A 19,418-nucleotide genomic window follows, 5' to 3' on the forward strand; every position below is an offset into this window, starting at 1 on the left:
CTAGGTGAGGGATGTGAAGAGGGTGGTCCAGCCCTGGGTAGACAGTGCAAGTGGAGAGAGAGCGTGGTGATGCATTTCAAGGTCGAACCTACAGGGTTTATTGGTGGAGCGAGAACTAGATAACCAGAAAAAGAAATCATGTTTAATGTACCACAAAAGTAGATATTAAAACATTTCCATAGCCCTGAAGCCACCGCCCCTCCCAAACATAGTGGGTCCCCAGCGCCAGCCACGTGCGCGCCAACCACTTTCCAAGTCCCTCTCAGTCTAGGGACAGGACAGCACTCTCGGGCTCTCCTGGCTCCGCCCACTCCTGTCTCCCAGGCACCACCCCCGTTGCCTTGGTAATTGCCTGGCAACAAATTTCCCCACAGGCCGCCCTTCTGGAGTCAGCCGCTCAGGCGAGGCCCTCGTTGCCATGGTGACCTCTGGTGCCTGGACCATTCCCGGTCCAGACCACGCCCCCAAGCTAAGCCCCGCCCCCTGTCCGTTTTGGACCCGGCCCGGCCCCGTTGCCATGCAGATTGCCTGTGTAGGCCGCATGCGCGGCTCTCTCCCGGGTCGGGTTCCGCCCAGAGCCACCCAAGCCCCGCCTGGAGCCCGCAAGTCCCGAGTGGGGCCTCGTTGCCATGGTGATTGGCGCCGCGGGCTAAGCTCAGAACCCCGGCTGCAGCCGTAGCTGCCTGGGCCGCAGGTGAGTGCGCGCGGAGCTCAGTGGGCTTCTTCCCGCACGACCCAGACAAACCTGGCCGCGGCCCGCAGCCTCCCGCCCTGGCGCCCGGCGGGCCAGCGAGCCTGGTCGCCGAGGAGCGCAGCCAGGGAAGCCCCAATCCGGGCCACCCAGAGGGGGCGTGGGTGCTGGGCTGCCTGCGGATGCTGGGGGTGGACCCCCTCCCAGGCCCAGGACCTTAGTCTTTGGAGATTTGGATCTTCCCTTCCCTCCTGCACCAGGCGGGCCTATGCTTACCCGCGCTGCTTGGACCCTAGCTCTGGGAAGCAGGTCCCTGGTTCTGAGCAGGCCCAGGCAGAGCTGTAAATGGGAGGTGGGGTGAGGGTGGGGGGCCTTCGTAGGTGAGATAGCCTTCTCTGGTGAGCCTGGAGGGCCTGGCAGGGAAACCTGTGGGCAGTTGCCTAACTCTTTCCTCTGATCCCCAGGACTCCGGAAGGATGAGGGCCAGCCTGAAGCCGTGGGGGCCACCTGTGAGCCGGAACTGTGTCATCACCAGCTTCCCGAAGGTAGAGATTCCTGGTGGTGGTTGGTTGAGGTGGACTCAGCCCCTACAGCAGGTTCCTGCACCACCCCCACTCCCAGCTGGGAACCCGAAGGACTTTTACAGGCAGATTAAACAAACAAACAAACACCTTTATGGGGGGGGGGCTCTTACATCTCTTATCACAATCCATACATTCCTCCAATGTGTCAAGCACATTTGCACATATGCCGCCATCATCATTTTCAAAGCAGTCTCTTCCCACTTGAGCCCCTGATATCAGCTCTCCATTTCTCCCCCCTGCCCCCACCCTCCCTCATGAACCCTTGATAAGTTATAGATAATTTTTTCCATAGCTTACATCATCCTCCGTCACCCCTCACCCACTTTCCCGTTATTCGTCCCCCTGGGAGGGAGTTCTAGATTGATCCTTGTGATCCATTGCCCCTTTCTCCCCCACCCTCCCCTAATCCTCCCGGTAGCTCTACTCTCCCTGTTGGCCCTGAGGGTTTTATCTCTCCTGGATTCCCTGTGTTGCGGGTACAAGCAGATTTTAAGATGAAATCTCCAGCGTTCTCTTCCTACTCTGGTCTGTTCAGCATCCTCTTGTCAGGTGCCATCGAGTCGGTCCGACCTGTACGCTGTGTACAGTAGAAGGAAACACCGCCCAGCCCGGCCCCATCCTCACAATCAGCCCTATGTGTGAGCCCACTGTTGCCGCTACTGTGTCCCTCCATCATGTCAAGGGCCTTCCTCTTTTTCGCTGCCGCGCTACTTTACCAAACACGATGTCCTTCTCCAGGGACCCGTCTTGCCTAACCACACGTCCAAAGTCGTGAGATGAAGTCTGGCCATCCTGGCTTTTGAGGAGCAGTCTGCCTGTGCTTCTTCCGAGAGAGATCTCTCTGTTCTTTTGGCAATCCGTAATACTTTGCATATTTCTGTCCAACATCATAGTTGAAATGCATTGATTCATCAGTGTCCGACTTTCGCATGCCTGTGAGGTGATGGGAGATTCCATGCCATGGCTTGGCTCAGGCGCACCTTAGTCCTCAAAGTCACCTTTTTTGCATTTCAAAAGGACTACTCTAAATCTGTCCTGGGCAACCGATTTACCCAATGCGATGCATTATTTGATCTCTTGATTGGTGCTACCATGAGCACTGACTGTGGACCCAAGCAAGGCAAAATCCCTGACAACTTCAACCTTTTCTCCGTTTGGCATGATGGTCCCGTTGTGAGGATTTTGGTCTTCCTTACTGGCTATTCTCGTCTCCTTGTGACAGGCGACTGGTGGCATTACACAAGGTGTCTTGCCCTGGAATCAAACTGGGTCTCACGCATGGAAGGCAGGCACTCTATCACAGCACCCCCTGCCTCCCTCAGAGATCCTCAGGGCCAGCCTCATCGGCCTACACTCATCACACCTGGAGGAGCCCTGGTGGTGTAGTGGGTACCTGTGGGGCTGCAAGCCACAAGGTCTGAAGTTCGAAAACACCAGCTGCTCCTCAGGAGAAAGACAGGGCTGGCTACTCCCCTAAAGAGTTAGTCTCGGAAGCACACAGGGGCAGTTCTGCCCTGTCCTACAGAATCGCCATGAGTCAGACTGGACACAATGGCAGTGAATTTGTTTCTCTTTCAATCAAAAGAGCCAAGTCCTGAAGGTCCAAACCCTTCTGCCTCTGACTGTCATGTGTCTGGTGAGTGTCACAAACCAGAGACCCCTCTGGACATGGAAGCTCCCCTTTGTGACTTATAGGGTGACTATGAGTCGTTATCCACCTTAGCCATTCTGCCCCGCTTTTTGCTGAACGCCCACAGCTGTCTGCCAGGCCCACCGCCGTGGTACCAGTTGCACCTCAGAGAGACCCCATAGGACAGAGCAGAACCAACCCCCTCCCCTAGGGTTCTCAAGGCTGTGAACCTTCACAGGGACAGAGAGCCTCACCTTTCTCCCTCAGAGAGCCAGGGGGGTTCGAACCTCTGCCTTTGGTTAGCAGCCTAATGGTTATCCCATTGCTCTACCATTGGTCCTTTCTTTCCCTATCTCCTCACTTTAACTAGATCACTGCCATTAAGTCCATCTGACTCTGCTGACCCAGTGGCACAGGGTAGAATTGCCTCTGTGGGCTTCCACCACTGTAACTCTTAACGGGAGGAGAAAGTCTCATTTTTCTCCCAAGGAGCGGCTGGCCGGTAGTCTTGAACTGCTGACCTTGTGGTTAGAAGCCCAGTTGCAGCCCAGTGCCTAACCACTGTGCCTCCAGGGCTCACTCTTCACCGAAACGGCTTGATTCCTCTAATATCCATGGTGTCTAGCTGCCCCAGCCCACCACCCCCATCTGCTTGAAGCTGTGTGGCCAGCGACAGGACTGCCCTGCCCAGTGATTGTGGGCCACCAGGCTAAGCTGGTCACTGTATTAGGTTACCCATCATCCTTCAAGGGCCACGTTCATAGACATGGGCAAGACCATCTTCCAGATGGGGAAATTGAAGCCCAGAAGGACACGTGACTCACCCTCACACGGTCCTTCAGCTGCCCCTGCTGCCTAAGCCACAATGGGCCCTGAGATGCCGACAGGCTAAGGTAGGGTTCATCTCACTGTCAGATTTCTGGAGAGGCACTGTGAGCTAGGGTCAAGTCCAGAGGGAGGGGAGCCATTGCAGGTCTAAGCACTGCACCAAGGAGAGGCCACGGCCCAGCAGGTAGCCAGCGAGTGGATGGCCTTTCCAGGTGTCTGAGGTTATGACTGTTACAGGGCACAGCTTGCGCCCCAGTCCTTACTGTGTCATAGCTTCCGTCCCTTGTCGAGTCGATGTCACCAAACAGCAGTTTGAGGTTGTGAGGATCACCCTTTTCCGAATGCTAAGCCAGGCCTCCTTCAAGTGCCGTCACTCGCGACCCCATCCCGCCGGAGGACCTTACCATACCGGCAAGTGCCTCCGGAGACGCGGTGGCTGCATTTGATTCAGAATTCATGGGTGGTCCTTGTGCCTTCTCAAATCATTCGGCCGTTGCCAAATGGTTCCCAAGTCCGCCCCTCCCCTCCACCCCGTCAGTCTCTCAACCCCATATGGGGTCAGGACCCACAGTTTAAAAAGCTCCGTGCGTTCAGGGACGGGGCCTCCGTGGTTGTAACCGAAAGGCTCATCGTTTGAGCCCTCCAGCCGCTCTGAGGGAGAAAGGTGAGGCAGTCTGCTCCCGTAAAGATTTGTTGTTGTGGTTGTTGTCAGTTCTGACCCATAGTGACCCCCTGCAACAGAAGGAAACCCTGCCTGGCCGTGCCCTCCTCACCATGGTCCCTGTGCCTGACCCCCGTGGAAGCCGCCGTGTCAGTCCATCTCCTTGAAGGCCTGCCTCTTTTTCACTCCCTCTGCTGTGCCCACCACGAGTGCCCCTCTCCCGTGGGACCGTTCCGCTCTGCCCTAGAAGGTCACTGTGTCAGAACGGGCCCTGCAGTGGTGCAGCCCTGGTGGCGTCATGGTGACACATGGGGCTGAGATCTGCAAGGTCAGCGGTTTGAAGCCACCGGCTCGCTGCCAGGGGAGAAAGACGGGGTTATGGAAACCCACCGGAGCAGTGCTGCCCTGTCCTGTAGGGTCACTGCATCGTCACGGACTCCATGTCCCTGAGAGTCCTGAGCAGGCATTTCCCTGCCCCATGAGGTCCTGCTGAGTAGGAGTAGGCCTTCTCACATGGGTGCTAGGTTTGTTCAGTGGGTGTCGTTGCCTCTCTGTCGCCACAGCCGTTTGCCGAGGGCTCCATGTCTACTGCGGCGTGGACACAGGCCAGAACGTTCTAGACGGGGGTGTGAGAGGCCAGGGTCACACGGGAGGCCAGGGCAGGACACAGGCAAATGCTCAGAGCCGCCCTCCCAGCTACAGAGACGAGCACAAAGCCTCCAGGCCAAACCAAACCACTGCCATCGAGTCGATTCCCTATAAAGGGCTGCCGAGGGCGCCCCTCTTTCTCCTGAGGGCGTGCCAACCTTGTCATTAACAGCCCAGTGCTTATTGTACAGCGCCACTTGGGCCCCTTCCAAACAGTTACCAAGCCGAAAAACAAACTCTGCCACTGAGTCGATGGGGACTTATAGAGACCCCACAATCAGGGTAGAACTCCCCGGACTCTGGGTTTCCGAGACTAACTCTTTGTGGGAGTAGAAAGCCCTGCTTTTCTTCCAAGGAGCAGCATATGGTTTTGAACTGCTGACCTTGTAGTTAGCCGACCAATGGATTCAAAAGCAGTCCTGGCCTGGCCACACCCTGAGTCCGAGGTCATTCTCTGTGTAGGGGTGGGGGCTGGGGAGCAGGGCACCCCCTCTCAGCCCTCTTTCCCTGTATCTGTCTCGCTGCAGTGGTACACACCCCAGGCCAGCCTGCAGCTGAAGGAACATTTCCATGAGAAGGTCAGCGCCGCCTGTGAGAGCAGGGACACGGGCACCGTCGGGTGAGTGCCAGAGTGGAGGAAGAGGCCCCGCCCTGGCCTCTGCTCATGTCCATGCCTGCAGCCCCCCCACCCCCCGCCCCCAGTTTCAGAATGACAATTATGGTGGCATCTGGAATGTTCTCTCGACCCCCATGTCTACCGCCCCCGTGGTCCCTGGTTCAGCCCTTCCTTGGGACCAACAGGGCTTGCTCTTGCCTCTGTCCAAAGGTGTGAAGAGTCCAGGTGTGAAGAGGTCAGGCAGAGGCCCCACATGAGGCCTGGAGGTGCCCTGGCCAGGGTCCCTGCACAGCTGTCTGGAAAAGCTGCTGGGCCTGAGGCAGCTGGTTCTGGGCCAGGGGCTGGGGGCACGTTGTTTCCGCGGTCCCTCCCAACAGCATGTGGGGGCTGTGAATCAAGAGCGGGGATCCCAGCCTTGGCTTGGGAGGAACCACTGCCTCTTGTAAGGGACACAAGTCCAAACCACCCCGTGCAACACATGAGGGCAGCCTGGGGCCAGCAAACAGAATCCTCCATCCAGGAGGTGGAGGCAGGGTGGATAGGGCCATGCCCTAGGGGTGTGTCCTGATGTCAGCCCCACCCTCGTGGAGGTGGAGTCAAGGTGACGACACTGCCCTATGGGAGGTGGGGCAGGCTGGACATCAGAGCCCTGGGGCCCTTGCGGTCTCTGTCCCAGGAAGCTTGTGGGGTGCTAGGCTGTCTCACTAACACTGACAACCGAGCACCCGTGTCTTCCTGCCCACGGGCCCCATCAGCTTCCTGGGCCCTTGGCGGGGCCTGCAAATCATGCTGTGGCTCCTGGTTACCCCAGCCCTCTCCCCAGCCTCTGCCGACCCCAGGTCTGATCCTCAGGACAGGGACTTTGGGGAAGTCAGGCTTCTGCCCGCTCCGATGGGATGGCCTGCCGGACACTGCGAGAGGGCAGGGTGGGGTCAGCCTGCAAGAGGCTGAAGCCCCTAGCCCCGCCAAGCGTCCACACGTGTCTTCCAGGCTCAGACTGTCCAAGGTAGTGGTCGTGGGGGACCTCTATGTCGGGAAGACCAGCCTCATTCACAGGTACACCCCCGATGCTGTGCTCAGTGCTGAGCCCTCCATAGCACCCCGAGACCTGGTATGACTTAGCCTCGCCCTTGGGTCTCTACCCTTGGGCGGTGGGTGGCTCCCTGGGCCCTTCCCTGTGATCCATGGCTGATCCGCTCTGCGAGTGGGTGGGTGCAAAGCTGTCTCCAGGTCCAGCCCTTCAGGGTGAAGGCCCAGCAATCCTGGAAGGCCACCCTGTCATTGCCGCCCGCACAGGTTCTGTAAGAACATCTTTGACCGTGACTACAAGGCCACCATTGGGGTGGACTTCGAGATCGAGCGCTTCGAGATTGCTGGGGTCCCCTACAGCCTCCAGATGTGAGTGGTGGGTATGGCCCATGGGTGGGCTTTAGAAGGCCTGGGGCCACAAAATCGGGGGTTCCCTGACTTTCTCTTCTCCCGGACCCTCTAGACGGGCTCCTCATCCTCCAAGATCTGGCCCCAGCACATCCCTATGAGCCTCATCATCCCATGGCTGTGAAGAAGGTTGGGGGCAGTGGGGGACCTACAGCCAATAAGGGTGTGGTGGAGCCTGTCCACACCCCTTCTCAGGCTCTTTCCTCCTGACCACTGCCCTCACTCATGCCCCTGCCTCTCTTCCCCAAAGTCTGCCCTTCTGTCTGTCTGCTTCCCAAGACGAGCCCCACTGCCTCACCCGTCAGGGGTCAAGGCCTGCAGTCCCTCTCCTTGGCTTTCCTCACAACAGCCCCTCCCTCCCACCCCACTGCCATCGGGTCAATTCTGAACCACCAACCTTGAGTTTAGAAGCTCACCCCCAGAATCCCCCATTTCCACTGACATCTGGGGGACTTCTTGTGCAGCTCTAGGTCATCCAGACGCTCCTGGCCCAAGTGCTGTCCCCTCCTCGGTCCTCTGTTTGGACTCCTCCTATCGTTCCTCTCTGGCATCACATTTGCCTCCGTGGCTCCCCAACTCTGTTGTGAGAGTGTCCCCAGCCCTGAGGACACCAGACAGAAAGGACAGAGGGCCAGAGTGGGGCAAGGGAGGCCGTGGCGATGCAGCACTGGGGCAGGGGGACAGAGGCGCTTAGCTAGAAGGCTCCAGCTCAGAGAGAGAGACACATGTCCCCTCCTCTAATGAAAGGGTCCAACATGGTAGGCCCTGGTCTGGATCTGGCTCAGCCTCTCCCTGCCAGACCCTTAAGATCACCCCACTGACAGCTAGCCTTCGTCCAAGATGGAATCATTCCTTCTCCCGGCAGTCCGTGGCACAGTTCACGTTCCTCACCAATACCGTAATCCAAAGGCATCCGATCCTCCCCAGCCTCTCGATGCACATCGCAGCACCGTGGATGACAGAACAGAGCACGATCCTTTCTATGCCACTGGGTGTCTGTACCCCCACCTCCTTGAGGGCCTTCCTCTTCTCCACGCCCCCTCTGCCTGACCAAGCAGGATGTCCTTCTCCAGGGAGTGGTCCCACCTGAGAACACATTCACAGTGGGCACAAGGATGTCGCACTGTCCTCACTTCTAAGGAACATCCTGGCCGTACTTCCGCGGGGGCACGTTTGTCTGTGTGCTCCTCCAGCAGTCTGTCCTGCATTTAATGCATATGAATGCACTCTTCCAACACCATCATTTAAATGCATCCGTTCTTCTTCGGTCTCCTTTATTCGGTGTCCGTCTCACCTGTGCGTTTGAGGCCATTGGAGAGACCATGGCTCAACTTCAGCCCACGCTAGTACTCCAGGTGACTTCTGTGTCATTTAACGTTTTCAAGAGATCTCGTGCGCACATTTGCCCATTGTCTCTTTGTTTGCTTGCTTGCTTTTAGCCATTAAGAGTATTAATTTTTTAAAGAGTTTTATTGGCACATATTTCACATTTCATACAATGAAATGCTTCCATCATTTTAAGATTTGTGCAATCATCACCACCAGCAATTTCAGGACATTTTTTTCCCTCCGACTCATTCTTGTTGGCTCCTCATTGCCCCCAGTCCTCCCTGACCATGACCTTGTCCCTATCCATGACCTTGTCTCTGTAGATCTAGCCATCCTGGCAGGAAATATGCAGGAAATCATGCAAAACAAGACAGACAAAATCTACAAAGCAGACAGTCAAATGAAACCAACAACAATGACTAGACAAAACAGAAAAACCTCAGTCGGAGGATGGGGAGAGCGGGGAAGGAGGGGCAAAAATGAGGAGCTGATGCCAGGGGCTTACATGGAGAGCAAACGTTTTGGGAATGATGAGGGCAATGAATGTACAGATGTGCTTTATACAATTGATGTGTGTATGGATTGTGATAAGAGTTGTAGGAGCCCCCAATAAAATGATTTTTTAAAAGAAAGAAAGAAAGAGAAACCTCAGTCAAAGAGAAACCGGAAAATATTAAAAACCAAAACAATTTTAAAATGGGTCAAAAGGGAGGTCAAATGATACAGAATGGCAGGCAATTTAACCTAATTATATCTGCCATAATTGACTTTACAGTGCTCTCTGTATGGTGACAAGGCTACTAGAATCCCTTGATGAAGGTCACAGGAGAGTCACCAGAAACTTAGTCCGTCACGTGGGGTCCCTGGGAGTGGCTCTCAGGCTTCCACTGTCATCCATGCCCTTCTGTAAACCGAGAGTTCACAGTTTAAGCTCTGGTTCCATTCCCTCCTTTGGATTAGGATTTTATCACTTACAATCCTTAGATCACGCAGGCTGAGGTGCTTCTTCCATGTGGACTCAGTTGACACCTGCCCTTTTTATCCTGATACTGCTGCTATGGGCATCAAGATTAAGAAATCTTGATCCAAGTAACAGGAAATCTTTGACAACTCGAATGTTTGTTTTTTTAATTGGCCCAGTTAGGATTTTTTTCAATTGAGCCGTTATCCACACTGAAGGCTGCCATCCTTGCTCTTCATCAGTAAGTGCTTCCAATTCTCCTCACCTGCAGCAGGTTGTTAATAAGCCTTCCTCCCAGCCTGATGCCGCTTTCTTCTTCACATAATCTATCCTCTCTGATTATGGAAGCCCTGGTGGCATAGTGGTTAAGCATCGGGCTGCCATCCACAAGGTGAGCAGTTTGAAACCACCAGCTGCCGTGAGAGAAAGATGGGGCTTTCTATTCCCACAAAGAGTACAGTCTCAGAAACTCACAGGGGCAGTTTTGCCGTGTCGTATGGGGTTGCCAGGAGTTGGCATTGACTCAATGGCAGTGAGTTTTTTTCCCGGGGTGGGGGTGGGGGTGTGTGGGAGTTTTCTCTGATTATTTGCTCAGCATCCAAATTGAATACATATGCTGATAAGTTACAACCCTAGCAGACATCTTTGCTAATGTTAAACCACTCAGGATCCTCTTGTTCTATTGGCAAGACCGTCTCTCGGTTTATTGTCCAGGTTCAACACGAGCACGTTCACATGTTCAGGAATTCCCGTTCTTCACAGGGCAGGCCATCGTTTATGATGACCCGCACAGTCGGATGCCTTTGCGCCGCCCAACGGTAGGAGACATTTTTCCTGGGGTGCTCTACTTTTCAGCCAAGATCCATCTGACAGCGGGAATGATACCCATCATTCAACATCTTCTGGATCTGCCTTGCGTTTCTGACCATTCCCTGGTGATGTACTGCTGCCAACATCGCTCAAGGATGTCCAGCTGATCTCACTTGCACGTGACATGAGAGATAGTGTTTGATACTTTCCACGTGCCGTTGGGTCACCTCTCTCTGGAATGGCCACAGATACAATCTCTTGCAGTCAGCCGGCCAGGTATCGGTTTTGCAGATTTCTCAGCGTGGATGACTGCATTCTTCCAGCAACGCATCATCTTGAAACATCTCAGTCCACATTCTGAGCCTTCCCGGGGCCTGGTGTTTCACCGGTGCACCTTGGACTTCTTCCTTCCCCGCTACTGGGTCTGGATCATATGCCCCCTCTTGAAGTGGTTGAATGCTTCTAATTTTATTTTTTTTTTGGGGGGGGGGGTACGGGGACTCTGTGTATTCCTTCCATCATCTTTGGATGCTTCCTGCTTCGTTAGATAATTTGCTCCTGGAATCCTTCAGTGTTGCAACTCAAGGCTTGAGATTTTTTTTCTTCCGTTCTGTAAGCTGAGTGGTCATCCTTTTGGTTTTTCGAATTCCGAGTCTTTGCACATTTCATTATAAGAATGTACTTGGTCTTCTTGAGCTGCCCCATGAAATGGTCTGTCCAGCCCTTTAATTTCAGCATTTCTTCCAGGCCTCATAGCTGTGTCAGAGTCCCTTCTGACAATGACTTCGGTCTTTCCCATTTTTCCCTTGGTATTTTTTTTCACTGACCCTTTGCTTTCTTCATGCATGGTGTCCGAGCCCGTCTGGGTCTTTGGTCATGTAGCATTCAGAGTGTCCAGTCTGTTCTTGAGGTGGGTTCTAAATTCAGGGGGGATGTATGCAGGTCGTACTTTGGCTCTCATGGACTTGCCTTCCGGAACTCCATGTATTAGGAGAGATAACATGTGATTGTGGGGGACACGGTTCCCTCCAGCATTCCCAGCTTGTCCACTCTTGAGTCAGTCATTGACATTTTGATCTGGTGGTCTTGCAAAGGGTGGGTTTTCAGGGTGCCTGCCCTGTGCTAAGTGGGGCCAATGGACCTCAGTGCTGAGGCTCCTCCCACATGTGCCCAGAGCAGACATGACTAATGGATGGCTGCATCCTCTCCATGGTGCTCTGGTGCTTGGAGCTGACCCTGTGATGCCCATCCCCCCAGCTGTACTTTTCAAAGGTGAAGGATGTCCAATCACATGCAAGCAATAAGCAGACCCCACTGGAGGCCCAACCTGGGTTATGGTCATTCCAACAGGGGTCCAGTGAGGACTTTGTGGAAGGCCTGAGGAAGAGGAACTGAGGGCACTGGCTCTCTCAAGTATACCCTGAGACCCGAGAGGCCAACATGTCCCTCCTCAGCTCTGCCCCAGTGACTCGGACCACATGTCTATAAACCTCTATTCTTTCTACTTCACAGCTGGGACACGGCCGGCCAGGAGAAGTTCAAGTGCATCGCATCTGCCTACTACCGGGGCGCCCAGGGTGAGCAGTAAGGCATGATGCCCCACACCCCAGCCGCTGGGACACCCGCAGGTCTCCCACCAGGTCCATGGTGGCTGGGGTGGGGAAGTGGGGGTGGGTAGGACTTGCTTTAGGTCCTCAGCTCAGGAAGACAGAGGGCAGTGCCCGTCATGAGACCCCAGCCCAGGATAGCCAAGTCGGCTCCAGGAGGAGAGTTGGGGGTGGGAGGGAAGACACTTGTCATGGCTCAGAGATCCCAACACATAGGTAGGTAAGAGGTAGGACGGGAGAATGAGCAGCCCGGGGGTGGGGGTGGCACGGCACCAGTTTCCCACTCCATGGCCGAGGGCACCCCCTCAGCCCTACCTTCCAAGGAAGAATGCCGGCATGTATTTCAGTGGCTGGCTCCAATCATGAGTCACCCAGCTGGTGTTAGGTACCGTCCAGTCAGTTGGTTCTGACCCTTAGCAGCCTGATGTGCAACAGAAGAAAACACTGCTTGGTCCTGCCCCATCCTCACCACTGAGCCCTGGGCTGCAGCCCCTGGGTCTGTCCATCTCCTTGAGGGCCATCCTCTTGTCTGCTGGCCACTCTACCCAACACGCTGTCCTGCTCCAGGGACTGGTCTCTCTCGCCAACATGTTCAAGGTCCGCGAGATAAGTTCTCACCACCTTCGCCTCTAAAGAGCATTCTGGCTGTACTTCTTCCGAGGCTGCCCGTTTGCTCCTCAGGTGGTCTGTGGTATTTTCAAGACGCTTCACCAGCATCTTAATTCAAAGAGAGAAGAAAGAAGAAGAAGGAAGAAAGGACCATTCAAAGACCTCAGTTCTTCAGCTGTCCTTGTTCATCTTGCTTTCACATGCACACAAGGCAACTGAAACAAGCCACAGCCGTTTAGCACCTTAGCCCTCCTTGCCCCTCAGCACTCTACAGAGGCCTCGGGAAGCAGATTTTCCCAGTGCAACACGCCCTGTTCCCACGAGCGTGGCTCCCAGTCAAATGGAAACCCACGGGGTTGCTCATCAGGCCAGCTGTGATGTGGGAACCGGGACATGTCAGGAAGACGTCATGAGCTCCGGGGCACTGCGCTGTGGGGGGTAGAGGGGGAGGGTGTGGGGCTGCCAACTGTGAAGGCTGGTGGCTGGTACCCACCCGCGGCTCGGAGGAGAAGCAGGAGTCAGTAAAGCTGTACAGCCACAGAAATGCTTGGGGACAGTTGGACTTGGCCTCGGCATCTCTGTGAGGCAGGTAGACTCGACCCCCCAAGGACTATGGGTTTTCCAGCAAGACAAAGAAGCTCTGAGCAGACACCTCCGTTGTGGGCCATTGTCCCTGCTCTGCCACACCCGCCCTCGCCCCTCCTGGCCCGTGTGGCCTGCACTTGGAGGAGGGGTCCTGTACCATCACTGTCCAGGCTCCTCCTTCACATCCCCGCTACCTCAGGCCCTCAGTGGACCCCAGCTCAAGCACTGAGGAAGGCCCTTCTAGCCCCACCCTGCCCCCAGAGGGCAGCAGAGAGCAGGTGTCTGTACACCACTGACCACCTGCAAGTGACAGAGGGGCTGAGAGCATCTCTCACCCCTGCGGACCCGCCTGCCCTGTTTCCATAGTGATGGTAGCTGCCCCAAGTACCTGCCCTCCCTCAGTCCTTCCAGTGGCCTGAGAGCTAGGGTCCCCCAGTCACCACATCACAGGGGGACACTGAGAGAGCTCCTCTGCTGGAAGCCCTTGGCCCTGGCAAAGCCTGGCATTCCCCACCTGCTCATCCTGCCCCCTTTCCCTCACTGAACGCCATGACCCTGGAGGCTGGGCGGAGGGGGCAGGGGGAACGAGGCATGCTCCGCCCTCCCTGATGGGCTTTCTTTCCCTCGTGTCCAGTCATCATCACAGCCTTCGACCTCTCGGACGTGCAGACCTTGGACCACACCAGGCAAGTCAATTTGGGCATCCTCGACAGTCTACTCTCAAGCTAGGGCCAGGGCAGCAGCCAACCCACCTGGCCGTGGCGTGAGGTCAGGCACTGAAGGACTAACCCCCCAACACCGTCCATAGATGTTTGCTGTCATATTAGATCCTCAGCCTCTGTATCTGAAGGAGGGTGTGGTAGAATGGCGAGATAAGCCTTGGGCTGTTTGCTGTAAGGTCGGCAGTTCAAACCCACTAACCTCTCGAAGGAAGAAAGAGGAGGCTGTCTGTTCCCATAAAGATTCAGAACCCCTAGAATTCTGTTCTGTTCCTTAAGGTCGCTCTGAGTCAGAATCCAGTCAACGGCAGTGGGTTTAAACGTGAATTTAAAGATCCCTGGTAGTGTACAGGTTACACATTGGTCTGCTAACTGCAAATCAGCAGTTCGAAATACCAACCACTCCTCAGGAGAAAGATAGGGCTTTCTACTCCCATGAATAGTTACAGTCTCAGAAAGCCACAGGGACATTCTACCCTACCCCACAGGCAGTGAGTTTTGGGGGTGTTTTTGTGGTGGCCTGGTGGGTTAAGTGCTCAGTTGTTAACCAGAAGGTGGACTGTTCAAATCCACCAGCCGCTCCTTGGGAGGGAGATGTGGCAGTCTGCTTCCTTAGCGGTTTTTTATGAAACCTTTTGTCCTTGAGTTAATTCTGAGTCACAGCCATCCTAGAGGGCAGAGTAGAAAAGCACCCTAGGATTTCCAGTGCTGTAGAGTCTATGGAAGGAGCCCTGGTGACAGAGTGGTTACGAGCAACCCTGCAATCCGAAAGGCCCGCAGTTCGAAACCACCAGCCACTCTGAGGGAGAAAGACAGGGCTTCCTGCTCCCTTGACCAGGTCCATTCTCGCTGTGAGTCGGCATCAACTTGACGTCAGGGAGTTTGGAAGGAGCGCTGGTTGCGCAGTGGTTAAGCACTAGGCTGCTACCTGCGAGGTCAATGGATCCAACCCACCACCCGCCCCACAGGAGAAAGAGGAGGCTGTCTACTCCCATAAAGACTGACTGCCTCAGGAGCAGTTCTATTCTGTCCTGTAGGACCACTGGCAGAGCCCTGGTGGCATAGTGGTTAAGAGTGGGGCTGGAAGGCACAAAGCCAACAGTTCAATACCACCAACCGCTCCTCTGGAGAAAGGCAGGGCTCTGTGCTCCCATACGTTCCACCCCGTCCTATAGGGTGGCTATGCACCAGCATCGACTTGATGCAGTGAGTTTAGTTTGGGTTTGGGGGGGCGGGGGGGTCAGCTTGTCTTGAAAGCAGTGGGTACAGTCTTTGGTTTCAGTCTGGAGGTGTACAGAGGGCCTGGTTCCTGCAGAACTGCTGTGACCCAGCAGCTGGCGCGGACTGCCACCCCCATCTGGAATATCCATCCTTGAACAAGGGTTCTGGCAGCACCATCACTGAGCCCGTCCATGACGCCATGATTGGGTCGTGTGTGTGTGTGTGTGTGTGTGTGTGTGTGTGTGACTGGTGCCAGAGACCGGCCTGCATCTGCCTGGGGTCTGGGCCCATCGACCATGCCTCCTCATGCCTCAGGGTAGAGCTCTGCCCCAAAGGTGCCATGGCAGGCTGCTTGGGAGTAGATGGCCAGGCCTTCCAAGCTGCCTCTGGGTGACCTTGCCCTGCCAGCCTTGGGGCCGGTGGCTAGCCGAGCACGTCACTGTCACACGAGCTTCCTTGTGGCTGTTGGACCTTCGTGTCTGGTAGATACCGAGCCCTGGAAGGCAGGCTTGGTGGTGGGCTCAGATGTTGGGGAGCAGACCAGCACCAGGGCTGGGTGACGCAGTCCTTGTCCTCCACGCCTCCCAGTCCAGCCCAGGTTCTGAGGCTGCAGGACCACTGTCCATTCAGCAGTGTCACCCAAGCAAGCAACCTCCTCTCCCTGAGCCCTATAAGGACCCGAGACTTCACCCAAGCTCCTGGTGGGTATTGTCGCTCAGTCACCCCCTTCCCCCTTCCCGCTGTGGTCTAGGCAGTGGTTGGAGGATGCCCTGCGGGAGAACGAGCCGGGAGCTAGTGTCATCTTCCTGGTGGGGACCAAGAAGGACCTATTGGTGAGCAGGCTGGGGCTGACCCCAGGCCTCCCTCCTTCTGCTCCCCATCCAACTCGGGGGTAGGGGAGGCCTTGGTGGACCTGGACAGGGTTTGCCAAGGAGCTTGGTCTCGTCAGGCATTGGGGAGGCAGTTGGAGCTCATCTTGGCAGGGGATGGGGTGGCCTCTGACTGTAGGGGCAAGATCGGAGTGGCTGGCCTCTTGGGGTGGGAGGATTGGGACGGCCTCTCCTGGGGCCCTATCCACAGTCTCTCCCAGTCAGGGGCAGCCTGTGCACAGGCTGAAGTGGAGGCCGTGCGCCTGGCCAACGAGATGCAGGCTGAGTACTGGGCGGTGTCAGCCAAGACGGGTAAGTCAGGATCAGGCAGGCGCCTGCGGTATCCCCCTTGGCCCCTTCGTGCCCAGACGGAGGCTTGCATCACGCATTCAGGGACCAAGGCCCAGCCCTGCTGTGGGTCAGAACCGAGCCCTGTGAAGCCCCCTGCAGTCACTCAGGGAGGAAGAGCAGGGCTGGGGTCTGCCCCTGGCCTGCCATACTGTGTGACATTGTCTCTCGCCAGGCCCCACGCAGCACCAATACCTCACCGCAGGCCATGCCACCATCCCCACGGCCACTGCTGAGCCCAACGGGCAAGACACCAACATCCCCAAGCCCCAAGCTCCACTCTGACACTGCCCTTTTTTAGCACAAAACCCATTTTAAATGACAAAATCCCCATGTCCCCACAGGCAAATTAGACCTTGCAGCCAAGCCAAAGGAGTCCTGTGGGGCCTCCCCACACCCTACCTCCCAGCGGGGTGGGTCAGGGGCAGGAAGAGATGGGCAATGGTCCCAGAGCTGGCCTGCTGGGTGGGGTCACAGTAAAGGGCCTTTGGCATGAGTATTGGGAGGTGGGGGCGGTGAGTACTTCCTCTGGCCCATGTTTAAGGTCCTTAGAGCCCTGGTGGCATAGTGGTTACATCTGCAAGGTCCGCAGTTCGAAACCACCATCCGCTCCAAGGGAGAAAGGCGGAGCTCGCCACTCCCATGAAGAGCGCCAGGCTCAGAAACCCACAGGGACAGCTCTGCCCTGTCCTCTCGGGTCGCTGTGAGTCGGCATCGACTCGATGGCAGGGAGTTTGGAAGACAGCCAGCAGTGCCCTGCTCTCTTTCCCTCAGCGCCCCCCCCCACCTGGCCAGCTCCTGGGAGGATCTGCTGGGGCGGGTCACCCGGTAGGGTACTGGGTGGGAGGGCTGTGGGGGGATAGGGTGGGTGCTGAAAGGTTTGGGCCCTGCCCTCTCTCTGTGAGCGAGGCCATGTCCTCCCTCTGGGCAGGGCTGAGTCCTCCCCCAGGTAGGCTCTGTTGCTGTGGGGCGCCTGGTGCCCACCTGTGGGGCGTGACAGGGGCATCTGGGCCCACAGGGGAGAACGTGAGGGCGCTATTCAGCCGCGTGGCCGCTCTGGCCTTCGAGCAGTCGGTGTTGCAAGAGCTGGAGCGGAGGAGGAGCAACAGCCGGCTCCAGGTCGGCGACGCTGGCCTGATCCGTGCGTACCCCTCCCTCTCCCTGCCCCCCTCCTCTCCCCACCAGACCCCCACACCCCTTCCAGGCCTCCTCCATGTGGTCTGGCCACACACCGGCCTCCAAGCCCCTCCCCAGAACTCCCACCCTCCACCAGGGTGCCTTTGCTGGATGCCCACAGCCTGGGGCCTGGCTCAAGGCTAAGAGACCCTGCCCGGGGGGACCTCGGTCTGTGCCAGCGGGATCTCCCCTCCTTGCAGGAGTGGACGGGACTCCACCTGAAGCCAAGGAGAGCCAGGGGCCTTCCAGCCAGAACTGCTGTTAACCACCCTGCGCCAGTCCCCCACCTGGCCCACTGGGCAGCGCCTGTGACCTAGGAGGTCGGCACGGAGCCCCTGCACGGCTGTGAGCAGGGACAGAGGCCCGGCCCTGCACCTTCCATCCACTGCTCAGCCAGCCCCGTCCTCCCACGGGGGTGCTGCAGGTCACCATGACAACCATCTTCATCCGAGGGCCCCATGGCCCTTCAATCCGAAGCCCTCCCAGGCCCTCTAAGATGGGTCGGGACTTTGCTCTGCACAGCTCGCAGGACGGACCGCCTGCCCACCAGCCTTGGGGGTCCTGCAGTCCAAAGGACTAGAAACACTGCCTCAGAACCCAACCCTGCCTAAAACTGACTTCCCTGCTGACCTGGCAAGTCCCCTGGGGGTGAAGTTAGCCCCCGCTGGACACTGGCTACTTGTTGGGTGGGCCATCTAGTGGTCCCGTGGTGACACTACCCCCTTGGCTTCAGCAGCTGTGACCTGACTCCTGAGTGACTGTGGGTCCTGGTCCCTGGGCTACTGCTCGCTCTGGCCACCATGTCCTCTCTCCTAGCAGCCCTGAGGTGTGACCATCAGGACCAGGGACCAAGAACATATGTCAGGGAACAGTCCATCGGCCCCTTACTCCATTTCCCCAGACCTGGGCATCACGCTGCTCCCTACAGTGCCCACCGGACCCTCCGAAATATAACTGCCTGCCTGCCCTCCCTGCCCGGGACAGGTTGCCCATCAGACGTCCTGTCCACTCTGCAGGAGGCGAGGTTCCTGTGGGCAGCTGTTTGGACAGTGGATCCTGTGGTACCTAGCAAATACCCACTTATTGGGCCACGTGCCCGGCGCCCGCTCCCTTTTAGCTTGAGCGCTATAAAAAGATGCATTTTTGAATAGATTTTTTTTTAAGTCCCTGGGTGGGGCAGGTCTGAGTCTGACCAGCAGTGCCCAGGAAGAAAGGCTGGCAATGTGCTGTAGGAACTGCAGCCATGAAGACCCCTCAGGGCCCAGTTCAACTCTAACCCTCACAAAGATGGTGTGGGGGTGGCGGGGAGGCAGCTGGGCCTTGTCATTATTTTTTAAAATAAACGTAAGCGCTTGAAGAACAATGAGCTTATTGTCAGTCCTGCTGAACTAGTGGGCAGCCTGGGGACATGAGGGACATTGCCAGGACTCCCTGAGACCCTGGTCCTTTGCTGACTCTCCTCCAGCCCCAACACAGCTTTCTGTACAGGACACTTGGGGCCCGAGGGATGGCATGGGGGACCATGGCCTGCCAGCCACGCCTAGCCCCACAATGCCCCATGTCATGGTGCCATCCGGCTCCTGGCTCCCTCGGGTTTGTGATTCAGTTCAGACGGAGGGAGGATGGACCCTCCAGGATAGCATTAGAGGGGATACCGGGTGCTCCGTCGTCCCTATCACACCTCCCTGCACCCCTGCAGTATGGGTGGTCCTGCCCTGCCTTCTCTCTCCGCCACCCGAAAGGCATCGAGTCCTACAGCAGCACTGACTTGAGAAGGTGGTCTGAGCACCCCCTCCACACCCTGATCGGTCTGCCACCTGCCCCCCACCCCAGCATGGGATCTCCTCCTGGGGGGCTCCTACCCTGTCCCAGTATAGGTTCTCATCCCAGTGGGGTCTCTGCCTCACCTCAGTGAAAGGTCTGTTCCTGGTGGGTTCCCTGCCCCATCCCAGTATGGGGTCTGTTCCTGGACTCTGGCTCCCAAGTCCACCACCCCTCCAATCACGCACTTTGATCACCAGCAGCCCAGGGACACGTCCCAGATCACAAAAACCAAACCCTCTGCCATCGTTTCAGATGCACAGCCACC

The 19,418-nt window shown here is 56.7% G+C and overlaps 1 protein-coding gene across 2 annotated transcripts; it reads left to right on the plus strand.

Annotated features, from left to right (window-relative positions):
* Positions 1–536: 536 nt before the first annotated feature.
* On the plus strand, positions 537–18,692 carry RAB36 (RAB36, member RAS oncogene family). Of its 2 annotated transcripts, none has more exons than XM_075534281.1 (11): positions 537–694; positions 1,156–1,236; positions 5,570–5,661; positions 6,649–6,714; positions 6,955–7,056; positions 11,708–11,772; positions 13,631–13,686; positions 15,692–15,769; positions 16,027–16,117; positions 17,172–17,294; positions 17,530–18,692. In XM_075534281.1, exons 2-11 carry the CDS (start codon positions 1,168–1,170, stop codon positions 17,592–17,594), a joined length of 807 nt encoding a protein of 268 aa, XP_075390396.1. In that variant the 5' UTR covers positions 537–694; positions 1,156–1,167; the 3' UTR covers positions 17,595–18,692. The 2 variants fall into 2 exon arrangements, with proteins under 2 accessions (XP_075390396.1, XP_075390395.1); XM_075534280.1 differs by having other exon boundaries at positions 17,172–17,272.
* Positions 18,693–19,418: the final 726 nt, after the last annotated feature.

The sequence above is a fragment of the Tenrec ecaudatus genome, chromosome 16 (assembly GCF_050624435.1).
Source record: "Tenrec ecaudatus isolate mTenEca1 chromosome 16, mTenEca1.hap1, whole genome shotgun sequence".
Classification (NCBI taxonomy): Eukaryota; Metazoa; Chordata; class Mammalia; order Afrosoricida; family Tenrecidae; genus Tenrec; species Tenrec ecaudatus.

Bases quoted from the DNA above. Each gene is read 5' to 3' on its own strand.
- RAB36 (XM_075534280.1), top strand. From the start codon at position 1,168: ATGAGGGCCAGCCTGAAGCCGTGGGGGCCACCTGTGAGCCGGAACTGT. The intron at 1,237-5,569 runs GTAGAGATTCCT...GTCTCGCTGCAG, and splicing joins TCATCACCAGCTTCCCGAAG to TGGTACACACCCCAGGCCAG. The intron at 13,687-15,691 runs GTCAATTTGGGC...TGGTCTAGGCAG, and splicing joins CCTTGGACCACACCAGGCAA to TGGTTGGAGGATGCCCTGCG.